The sequence below is a fragment of the Nomascus leucogenys genome, chromosome 4 (assembly GCF_006542625.1).
Source record: "Nomascus leucogenys isolate Asia chromosome 4, Asia_NLE_v1, whole genome shotgun sequence".
Lineage (NCBI taxonomy): Eukaryota > Metazoa > Chordata > Mammalia > Primates > Hylobatidae > Nomascus > Nomascus leucogenys.
In genome coordinates, this window is record NC_044384.1 from 55,567,823 (window position 1) to 55,580,461 (window position 12,639).

General features: G+C 38.1%; 1 protein-coding gene across 2 annotated transcripts in view; it reads left to right on the plus strand.

Annotated features, from left to right (window-relative positions):
* OSBPL1A (oxysterol binding protein like 1A) overlaps positions 1-12,639 on the plus strand; it is a 239,526-nt gene that overhangs the window by 111,014 nt on the left and 115,873 nt on the right. For both annotated transcript variants that reach the window (XM_012506331.2, XM_030810631.1), the window contains one exon: positions 8,726-8,832. In XM_012506331.2, the coding sequence (XP_012361785.2) occupies positions 8,726-8,832 (107 nt within the window). The remainder of the gene's footprint in view (positions 1-8,725; positions 8,833-12,639) is intronic.

Here is a 12,639-nt window from a genome sequence, read left to right on the forward strand (position 1 = left end):
GTCTCTACTAAAAAATACAAACATTAGCCGAATGTTGTTGTGCGTGCCTGTAATCCCAGTCACTCAATCCTGAGGCAGAATTGCTTGAACCCAGGAGGTGGGGGTTACAGTGAGCCGAGATCATGCCATTGCATTGCAGCCTGGGAGTTTAACTCTAATTTACTCTAAATCTCAAGTTTACTTGTGGCACAAGAAAATATATTTTGCCTGTTTTTCAACATTTACCTCCATCTCAAAAAAAAAAAAAAAAAAGGAAAAAACAATAAACAGTCTGGAATGAATATCAAAAATTCCAAAAATTCAGTGTTGACCCCTGAACATTTGATCTGGGAACAGGAGAAGTTTTGCAGATTTATAACCGGATCTACAATGTAAGGTAGAATTTGTCGAGGACAATTACATTAGCTTGGCTGTCGTAGTTAAGGTAGTGTTTAAATCTTCATTGTCTTCTATTCAGAAGTTCAGGGGTAGAGGGGGATTGATGTAGAGCAGGAGTTTCCATTCCACAAAAAAGAAATCCCCCTTTTCTGCTGTCGTTTTTTTCCTTCTCTTTTCTTGTCCTTGTTCTTTCTGTTCTTCATCCCCACAAATACATCATCAATTCACTCAATTTCCCAAGACCAAACTTTGGAGTCATTGTACTTCCTCTTTCTCCAAATATATTTTGTTGATCAGTTCTTCCATTCAAGTACCAACCAGGCTTGACCATGATTAGCTTCCGAGATTAGCTGAGATTGGGCGTGTTCAGGCTATAGACAGTCAATTCTGTCTCTTAATGTCACTCTAGTTTGTTTCTCTTCCTATGTCCCCCTACCATCATGCTAAAATAGGCCATAGCCATCTTTCCCATTGATTACCACAACTTCTTGGCTGGCCACACTGCCTCCACCCTTTTTTTTTTTTTTTTTTTTGAGACAGAGTCTTGCTTCGTCACCCAGGCTGGAGTGCAATGGCCGATCTCGGCTTACTGCAACCTCTGCCTCCCAGGTTCAAGTGATTCTCCTGCCCCAGCCTCCCAAGTAGCTGGGATTACAGGCGTGTGCCAGCATGCCCAGCTAATTTTTGTATTTTTAATAGAGACAGGGTTTCACCATGTTGGCCAGGCTAGTCTCAAACTTCTGACCTCAAGTGATCCACCTGCCTTGGCCTCCCAAAGTGCTGGGATTACAGGCGTGAGCCACCGCACCCAGTCCTGCCTCCACTCTTATATTCATTTACCTCCATGGAATATTCCACAGAGTAGTTAGATGCTTCTGAAACACAAATTGGAATTGTCACAGCCTTAACAGAAGCATTCAGCGCCTTAGGGTATAATCTAAACTCTAAGTTGACTGACTTTATGACCTGTGTGTCTACTCATTTCAGCTGCTTCATCTCTTACCTATTCCTTCCTTCCTTCTACACTCTGTGCAGCAACAGTGACCTTTTCTCATGCATTTGGGTCTTAGCATATGTTGTTTCCAAGGTATGAAATCACTTTTTTTCATCTTTTACATGTAGTTTCCAGAAACTCCTCCTTGACTTCTCTAAGACTAGGCTAAATGTTCTTATGTGTTTTCGGAGCACCCTGCACTTTCTCTACCATAGCACTAGCCACTCTTTAATGTAATGCTTCCTGTCTCCATTTCTCTCTCTGGGTAGGTCCAGCCTCTTCAGGTGTTAGAAGGAACAGGAAGAGCAAGCAAAGATACAGGCCACAACAGTTGCCCCTATTCAGGCCTGTTGTACAGGGCATTGGAGAGTGAGCGTCTGTCTTTGGTCCAAGCTTTCTTTCAGGCAGCGAGGTTGAAGAATCCAATAGGTGAGACAGTGTGGCTATGAGACTAAGTGATTTATTGCTCACTTTTACTTCTGCCAAAGTCTATTTTATTTTATTTTTGAGACAGAGTCTCTCTCTGTTGCCCAGGCTGGAGTGCAGTGGCACGATCTCGGCTCACTGCAACCTCTGCCTCCTGGTTCAAGCGATTCTCCTGCCTCAGCCTCCCGAGTAGCTGGGATTACAGGCAAGTACTACCTCACCCAGCTAATTTTTGTATTTTTAGTAGAGACAGGGTTTCACCACGTTGGCCAGGTTGGTCTGGAACTCCTGACCTCAGGTGATCTGCCTGCGTTGGCCTCCCAAAGTGCTGGGATTACAGGCGTGAGCCACCATGCCTGGCCTACTTCTGCCAAAGTCTGGAAGACAGGCAAGCATCATACCCTGAAGCTCTCTCAAGCACTCAGAGTGGATTAACTCTAATATGTCATCCAGTTCTGTACCTTATTCTTTGTGGCACAGACCTTTCCAAGACTCCTCTCTTGACCTTGGCCACAGGTGGCCCTTTCAAGACCATATGTGGCTCAACCCCACTTACCATTTACTTCATTGACTCCGTTTTTCTCATAAGGCCATTACCATAAGGTGGGGAACCCACTGGACAATTCAATCAGAAGTTATGCAAATCCAATTATACCCTTTGATGATGATTTCCTCAGTTTGATTAAAATTAATCTTCCTTATTGCCTCACTTCATTCTCATTTGCAAGAGAATACAAAACACATTCTGTAGTTCTGCTGGCTTCTCTCCTGTTTTGTTTAACTCTAGGTCTTTGTGACTTGTACTCTTTTCTAAATTTTTAAACGTAATTCATTTTATTTTTTCCAAATAATAATATCCTTCTCTTACTCTTCTAAAGTCTCCCTTTGATCAGTATTGTTCTTTCAATAGGAATTGTTTTATTTTCCATTTTCCTTGCTAGACAGCAAGCTCTGTAAAAACAAAGACTGTCTGTCCTGCTTACCCCTTTTCCTCCAGCACCTAGCTGGTGCCTGCCACACGGTTGCCACTCCATAACTGGCAGAGGAAAACCTCTCACCTTGCTAGAGTTCTCATTGATCATAATTCTGAAACTATCTTCCCTCAGGACTAGTATATTTGGCACTCTATTTTAGAAGTGTTTGTTTTATTGGGTTTATATTTAGCAATACAAAAATGTTCCTTGTTCTTTAAGATCCAACTCAAGTGCAACATCTTTTCATCAAACTATGGATTACTCTAGTCCATAATGACAATGCTCTTCTCTGAAATTTTAATACTTTTTAAAAGTATGCACAACTTGCTAGTTATGTCTTACAACATCCCTGATATTATCTTTTTATTATTCATTTAATACATGCCACTTTGAGCTATATATTTTATATCCTCCCGTGCAATGAATGTAAATTATATTGTTGTAGATATATAGACTAAATGGTCAGAGGTACTTCTTCAGTGGATGATTGTATTCAAGGTAGAATTCATTTTAATTTGAACAAAAAATAGATTTACATTTTTATGTCTTTCAGCATGACCTCTTTTGATATTTTTCAAGTTATGGTTTTATGGAGTAGTTTTTAGAAGGTTAGTTGATTTTTATGTGCAAACATTTTTTCCCTGTTTTGAAAAGAGAGTACTGATTTTCACTGAAGCATTTATATAATTCCAATCTGATATGAAAGTCCATTTTATTTATTTATTTTTTGAGACGGAGTCTTGCTCTGTCACCCAGGCTGGAGTGCAGTGGCGCGATCTTGGCTCACTGCAGCCTCTGCCTCCTGGGTTTAAGTGATTCTCCTGCCTTAGCCTTCTGGGTAGCTGGGATTACAGGCACATGCCACGACAGCCAGCTAATTTTTGTATTTTTAGTGGAGATGGGGTTTCACCATGTTAGCCAGGCTGGTCTCGAATTCCTGACCTCAGGTGATTTGCACACCTTGGCCTCCCAAAGTGCTGGGATTATAGGTATGAACCACTGCGCCCGGCCTTGAAAGTCCATTTTAAAATGGACTTTGATCATTTAGGTTAGATCAGGTCTTTCAGGTATATAGTCATTATGTATTGCATTTTTTTACACCACAAAAGAGAAATCATCTCATTTTGTTATTTTCTGTATTTTCTCTGATCTTTAGCTTTGTCACTAGATTTTGTAGTTTTTGGACTATTTAGTCTCTCTCCTGTTAGTGTTTAATTATTTAAAAAAGCCACATACATATTCAAGGTAGCACCCTTACCAGAAGGACAAGGATAAGGAAATAAAATGCCTTCATCCAGTTTTTTTCTTTTAAATACTTGTCCCAAATGATGGAAATATTTCAGTTAAATGTTGAAAAACAGGCAAAATATATTTTCTTGTGCCACAAGTAAAAAACAAAATGTAGTTAAAAATTACTTATTTCTCAATCTGCCCCAATCAACTAACCTATAGTAATATAAATGAAAAAGTTTTCATTTCACATTTTTAAACTAAAGGACCATAATTCTTTTAAGGTAAAATATAATAACTTGAAGCCATTTGGATTCAGATTATATTTTACATTAAAAGAATTATGGTAGCAAAATGTGGAATAAGGTATTTTATTAGTTTCCTTATTCATCTAATAAATATTTGAGAGATTTTATTTTGGCGAAGCTTGGTGTTTGGATGGGGGTAAGGAGATTTAGAGTTTACAGAGGGTCACAGAGAAACAACATACATACAATGCCTCATGCCAGTATAACAAGTGGGTGTGGCCGCTGTTGTAGTCCAGGAGTAGCTGCTGTTATGTCCCATGGTGATATTTTGTTGTCGTTGTTGTTTTTAGAGACAGGGTCTTGCTCTGTCGCACAGGCTGAAGTGCAGTTGTGTGGTCATAGCTCGTTGCAACCTTGAACTCCAGCGATCCTCCTGCCTTGGCCTCCCAAAGTGTTGGCATTACAGGCATGAGCCACCGCACCCATTCTCCACAGTGATATTTAAGGAAGGCTTCCTGGGGGAGGACGGCATTTGAACTAGGCCTTGAAAGAAAATAATTTTTTTTGTCAAGTAGGGAAACTTCTGAATATGGATAATTATTATTTCCAATATTCAAGTAACATGTCAATATTCAGCATTCAACATCCAATATTCAACAATATTTTGAAGACTGTTTTTAGGTAAACAAATATTTCCAGGAGAACAATCTGGCTGAAACAAATTTAGTTTATTGAGCATCTTAAATGTTAGGCTAAGGAAATGTGGACTCTTTTTTTTTACACTAGGGTAACAGTGGAGGTTGTCTGTACAAGGGGTTAATTTGTTCACATAAAGAAACAAGTGTTTTCCCACTATTTTAAAAATTTACCCAATTAAAAATTTTTCAGTGTAATCATGAAAAATGACAGATTCTGAGCTTTTTATGTCTCTAAACTTAAGCTTTTCCAATATGATCTTCTCACAGCTTTCATGACTTTAAAAAACATTTTTAGTACAAAAAATAACTTTTTTCCTGAAAATCAACAGCATCAGATTCTTACAGCAGGCCAAATAAGGCAACATACTGGCCTTTTTGCATTTATTCATGACAGTTTAGTCTCTAAATATTAACCAGCTAAAACATATTTGCAGTGATTCCCAGTTGGTCACTTTTCTAGAAGCTTAGCAATTTTATTTTTTTTTTATGTAACATTATGTAAACATCATTCTATAAGAAGCGTGCCAGTGTGAGTTGAATGGACCCTGATGTGCTACACTGCAGTGTGGCATACAGCAAGGTTCGGCAATTCTTAAACTGTTCCGCTGTAGAAGTTCATTTCAAAAATCTTGTTTTAACACTAGCTTGTCAAAGAAATGAAGTAACATTTGACTCTTTTGGACAAAAGAATTCGACGCTCTCTCAATGGTGGATTCTTATGAAAACTTCTTCATATATATATACACACATATATATATATTTGGAATATTTTTTGAAACCTTGCAGAACCAGTATTTTCAAACACTTGTAAGTATTCCTAAGCATGTATTTGGACAATTTATGTTGCTTCATGTTAACAAGTATCTAAAGTTTATGAAATATCTAAAACAGACAAAAACAGGATGATTAAGCTTATGATGGTATTTAATAAAAGAACTATATCTATGAATGGTTTTGCTTCTATCTTCCTGTCATTTATGCCCTGAAAGTGGAAAATTACTAGATTACCCAGAAAATTTATGGAAGGCATAGGCTGTGTCTGTTTTTCCTGGTACATCTCCTCAGTACTCGGTCCACAGTTCGTGTTGAGACATCTGTTCAGGCACTATTTAAGTCATATGGCACGTAGCATATGGTACTCTCTTTTGCTATTTAGCAACTAAGTAGAGAATAAATCTTCACAATGTGTATCAGAGGTTCAAAATGAAAAATGAAGTCTGTAAAGTCAAATTTGTTTTAGAATACGGTAGTTTTCAATTAGTTGGGCTTTATTAAAGAAGCTAACGAGAAAACTATTCCGTAAGATGTATTTTGTAAGATGTAAAGTGTGGTAAAATATCATTTGGCCTTCATATCCATATATATGTGTGTGTCTGTGTGTGTGTGTGTGTGTGTGTATGTATGTGTGTGTGTGTGTGTGTGTGTGTATATATATATATACATATATATTTTTTTTTTTTTAAGATGGAGTCTCGCTCTGTCTCCCAGGCTGGAGTGCCATGGCACCATCTCCGCTTGCTGTAACCTCTACGTCCCAGGTTGAAGCTATTCTCCTGCCTCAGTCTCCCGAGTGGCTGGGATTACAGGCGCTCACCACCATGCCCAGCTAATTTTTGTATTTTTGGTAGAGATGGGGTTTCACCATGTTGGCCATACTGGTCTTGAACAGTAGTATAGAAAACTTGAACTCCTGGGCTCAAGCGATCCTCCTGCCTCAGCCTCCCAAGTAGCTGAGACTACAGGTGCACACCACAATGCCCAGCTAATTTTTAAATTTTTTGTAGAGATGAAGTCTTGCTTTTTTGCTCGGGCTGGTCTTGAACTCCTGACCTCAAGTGATCGTTTTACCTTGGCCTCTCAAAGTGCAGGGATTACATACATAAGCCACCATGCCTCGCCCTAGCTGTAATCTTGTGTCTTTTAACAAATCTTGTTCTGTCCCCACCTTTTAGTTATTTTTTGATGAAAAGACTTCTTAAATGTTAAGATTTTTATTTGATGGGAGGCACAGATTTAAAGGATCTTAATGTATGATTAACAAAATATCAGAAACCATTTCCACTAAGTACATTTCTTTTGCATTAATCTGGACATAATATTTTACTTGTTTTTAAGTGATATATATGCACTTTGCACCTTCCTCTTGTCAATATTTTGTTTTTGTTTTTTATTTTTAATGAGTAAATGGGTTAAAATTTTCTTTAGAGGACCAGGGCAGATACTGATACTACCATTTCTTTATTGCCAACTTAAACACATACTCAATGGTACTGGACCTTCATAGGAACACATTTTTGAGAGCGCAAAGACCTACTTATGCCAAACAGTGGTCCAAATAGGAAGTAGAGTTAATGCTGTTTTCAGATATGTTAGCCACCATGATAACTACAGAATTATTTTTGTTTCTTTTTAGTACTTGCTTTTGAATAAAATTACTTATCTATAAAGGAAATTTTAATGTTTTATAAGGAGTGCTATCAGTCCTTCTTGTCAGCTGTTTTTCTTAAACATAACCTTGTTATTTAATTCCTATAAACTTTTTTTTTTTTGTCTTGGTGATTCTTGTAGGGCAGTGCTCCCCAACTTTTTTGGCACCAGGGACTGGTTTTGTGGAAGACAGTTTTTCCACGGACTCGGGGGTAGGGATGGGAGTGGGGGGTGGGGAGATGGTTTCGGGCTCAAACTATTCTACCTCAGATCATCAGGCATTAGATTCTCATAAGGAGCCCGCAACCTAAATCCCTCATATACACAGTTCGCAATAGGGTTCGTGCTCTTGTAAGAATCTAATGCCGCCACTGATCTGACACGAGGCAGAGCTCAGGTGGTAATGCTCACTCACCCTCCACTCACCTCTTGCTGTGTGGCCGCGTTCCTAACAGGACCACAGACCAGTACCAGTCTGCAGCCCGGGTCTGGGGACTCCTGTTATAGGGTATAGACCTTTCTAGGAGAAGGCTCCATTCTTTCTTTTTCTGTACCAATTTATGTGCCCTAAATAAAGCGTGTGCTTAATAATGATGCCCAAGAAACATGAGGCTGGGTGCAGTGGCTCACGCCTGTAATCCCAGCACTTCGGAAGGCCGAGGTGGGCAGATCACCTGAGGTCAGGAGTTTGAGACCAGCCTGGCCAATGTTGTGAAACCCCATCTCTACTGAAAATACAAAAAAAATTAGCCAGGCATGATAGCGTGTGCCTGTAGTCCCATCTACTCGGGAGGCTGAGGCAGGAAAATCTGTTGAACCCAGGAGGTGAAGGTTACAATGAGTCGAGATTACTCCACTGCACTCCAGCCTGGGCCACAGAGTGAGACTCTGTCTCAAAATAAAAAAAAAAAAAAAAGCCAGGCGCGGTGACTCACGCCTGTAATCCCAGCACTTTGGGTGGCCAAGGTGGGCGGATCATGAGGTCAGGAGTTCCAGGCCAGCCTGGCCAATATGGTGAATCCCCGTCTCTACTAAAAATACAAAAATTAGCTGGGCGTGGTGGTGCACGCCTATAGTCCCAGCTACTCGGGAGGCTGAGGCAGAAGAATTGCTTGAATCTGGGAGGCAGAGGTTGCAGTGAGCCAAGATTGCACCAGTGCATTCCAGCCTAGGCAACACAGCAGACTCTGTCTCAAGAAAAAAAAAAAAAAGAAAAGAAACATGGTATGTTTTGCTTAAGATAGCTAGATGGAAAGATGAGGTTAATAGATACGGGAGTATTTTTGTGGCCTTAGTTTACCTGAAGATTCCTTAAAATCCCACTCACTGTATTTATTTTTCTATTTATAGAAATGCTTCCATCATTTCTTCAGAAAGTTGAAGTTGTCTCAGAAGCTTCTAGAGAAACTTGTGTAGCTTTGACTGATTGCCTTAATCTCTTCACTAAACAAGAAGAGGTACGTAGTTCAGAATTGAATTTGTAAAATAATTGTTTGGATGTTGCATGGGTGGTTGTCCATGAAGTCATTGCTTTCAAATTGTTCAAAGGTAGGAAAAAATCAGTATTAACAAAGGAAAGCTTCATTTGTCACAAAAATTTAGAACTTATTTATTGTTGATTAAGCAGGATGAAATAACTTGTGTTCATATCTTTTGAATTTGTTGATGTAGCCATATTTAATAAGCATACTTAAAATTGATCTACTCAGGATTGTTATGACACTTCAATAAGAGAGATGTGAAAATATTCTAGAAACGGAAGGTCTTTACATTAAAAAATACTTTTATTTAGGAAATAGAGTACTATCATACTTGTCTATGTAAACTGAGCTCAATGGATTAAATATTTTTGGTGTTCTTTCCCCTCATTCTCTTACTCTTCAACAGTTTGCCATTTGCTTTTCTAAATATGAGTAAGGGCTGAGCATGGTGGATCATACCTGTAATTCCAGCACTTTGGGAGGCTGAGGTGGGCAGATCACCTGAAGTCAGGAGTTCGAGACCAGCCTGTCCAATATGATGAAACCCCGTCTCTACCAAAAAATACAAAAATTAGGCCAGGCGCGGTGGCTCACACCTATAATCCCAGCACTTTGGGAGGCTGAGGTGGGCAATCACTTGAGGTCAGGAGTTCGAGACCAGTCTGGCCAACATGAGGAAACCCCACCTCTACTAAAAATACAAAAATTAGCCAGGTGTGGTGGTGCACACCTGTAATCCAGCTACTTGGGAGGCTGAGGCAAGAGAATCGCTTGAGCCTGGGAGGCAGAGGCTGCAGTGAGCCAAAATCGCACTACTATACTCTAGCCTGAGTGACAAAGTGAGATCCTGTTTCCAAAAAAAAAAAAGAAAAGAAAACCAAATATGAGTAAGAGTGGTATGCTGAGCTATCAGTGATTCATTTTCAAAGGATTGAAAAGTTACAAAGATGTGTTTTGGTTGCCAGAATTAGGATTTTTCTTGTTTTGCTGTTTTTCCCCTCATTTTTATGATTTCAATGTAAGTCAAGTGTCAGTAGGCTTTCTTTTCCATTTTGTTAATTTTTATATATATGTCTAATCTTCAGTATTTTAGATTAAGATACCAAATTTCTTATTCTTGTTTTAGTTTACTTGTACCTTTTGGCTAGAGATTAGGTTTTGGTAAAAGACGACAGATGAAATTGCTTTTATATATTTTCCTGTAATATGTAAAGATCTAACATTTTATTTTCTCATGACTAGAAAGGGATCCTTATGAATTCATATACAGTTTTTTTTTTTTTTTGAGCAGGGTCTCACTCTGTTGCCCAGGCTGGAGTATAGTGGCACAGTCATGGCTCACTGCAGCCTCAGCCTCCTGGGCTCAAGTGATCCTCCCACCTCAGCCTCACAAGTAGCTGGGACTACTGGCATGCAGCATGACGCCCAGCTAATTTTTGATTTTTTTTTTTTTTTTTTTTATTTAGAAATGGGCCTTTCTATGTTGCCCAGGTTGGTCTTGAACTCCTAGATGCAAGCCATCTGCCCGACTCGGCCTCCCAAAGTGCTGGGATTACAGGCATGAGCCACCAAGGCGAGCATATACAAATTTTTAAATGCTGTGTTTGCTATATGTAGCACCAATTCTACAAATTAATTTATTTGGAGAATAAGAAAAATATGGAAATGATAATCACTTAAAACAAACTTACCAAAAGTCTTTTAATAGAATTATATTAACTATCACAGGAAAACATAATTGTTCATTAAACATTTCAAATGGTTGATTTTTTAATATTGTTTGAAAATATCCCTCCTCAGCACTTCTATTTTTGGTGGTTTGCAAATTTCATGTGTAAGTTTATTTAAATAACAGATAATTTAGTGTTCTAAATAAATCTGAACAGGATGGTTGCATTCAGAATATCTTTGAAATTAATAAAATATGATGTCATAGGATTCATGAAATATTTAGTACCTTGTAAAACCACATTTCACTCATGTCTCTTATGTGGTACCTGATGGATATATCGATAGCATTCTTGTTCTAGAGATGTATGGTTTTAAGGCTGAACATTAGATTGGAAGTAACGTGTTATGTTGGTTCATGTTTAATTTCTGAAACAATCAACCTATTCTATTTTTGAAACTATCTGCTTAAAAAATAACCTAATTCTTTCTTTTTGTGAAAATCTAGATGTGCAAGAATGTTAGCCTAAAGTTTAGGCTAATTGACCTCTTTTAGCCTCTTAAATTTATCATGAGGATTAAATAAGATAATGTAAGCAAAATACTTAGCGTAGTACCAGACACATAATAAGCCCTGAATAAAAGTTAACAGTTATCATAAGATCTTAACTAATTAACATTTGTAGCCTCTCTTTTCTGATAGTATCTTGGAGCTTTTATGTGTGTAACAGTGGATTTATCTTGTTTTGGGAGGAAGTAGCATTGTCTAAAGAACTTTTATTTGACCACTATCATTGGAATGATCGTGTTGTGTTTCCATCCTTGTTATATAAATGACAAGGCTACTTCACTTCTCTGAACCTTGTTGTCTTCATCTTTTGAATAAGGGAAACCATATAGCAGGCTTTTAGAAGCACTGGTCTGAAAGTCTGGTGGACCCGTTTTTAATCTCAGTCTTTCTCTAACTTTTCTCCAACTGTGGGACAAGTTTCTGTAAAATGAAAATAAACACCTCAGAGTTGGGTGTGAGCATCAACTATATGTAGATGAATGTTACATATATAGAGTATGTTAGCATACTGCGTGGAACACAGTATTCTGTTCAGTAACTAGCATTTAATGTTTCAAACTTTTGGAATATATTTAAGATATCTTCTGAGTAATTATATGAAATACCAACTCCATGAAACACTTAGAATCCATGGATTTCCTTCTCAACAATAAGATAAACAGTGAGAAGGCACTGCAAAATATTTGAAAGGTAAGTGGCATTTCTAAAGTTAGTCTTTCAAATGCATAAAGATTACAACATAGGAATTTAACAGCGTAATCGAGGTCAGAGTGGTGTAATTATGTGCTGTAATACCTTATTTATCTGGCATTATAAATTACATTTCTATTATCTGGAAATTTTATTAAAAGAGCAGGCATAAGCTTTGAAGACCTACAGACCTGGCTGTAATTCCTGGCTCTGCTATTTGCTCTCTTTGATTCAGTTTTAAAATACAATCTACTATTTAAAATGGTGACCACCCAAAAGGGATTGTTTTAAAGAGTAAATGCGATCATATTGGTAAAACACCTCTGTAGGGACTGGCACAAAACAGGGATCCAGTAGATGTAAGTGACCCCAGCCCCCACAGCAGCAACACTGTTTTTATTCTAGTCTTTTTTGATGGCAGTTATTCTAAATATTCCATCCACATTTACTTCTTAATCTAAAACTTGAAAACTTAATTTTATATTTATTTCATTTTTTTTTTTTACAAGCCCTCGTCAGGCTATAATTTTATGTTTTCTAGGTGTCTCGACATTGGCCTCTTGTATGTCAATAATTACTCTGTGCCTTAATACAGAGATGCCCTCAGGGGATAATGTTTATATGAGCCTGTGTTTTTCTACTAAATGGCCTGGTCCTGCCAATGCTTTTTGGACTCTTGTTTGCTCTTTATAGGTTTTTAAAAACCTGTCTTGATTTTTCAAATTAACTGTGTACCTGCCCCTAGCAGTGGAATACTGATGCCTCTAATTTAATCTTTCTAATCTCCTGTTTATTAAAAAGAAAACTAGATAACCAAACTCCATAAAATTATGTCCAGTCAGAGTAAACTGGCT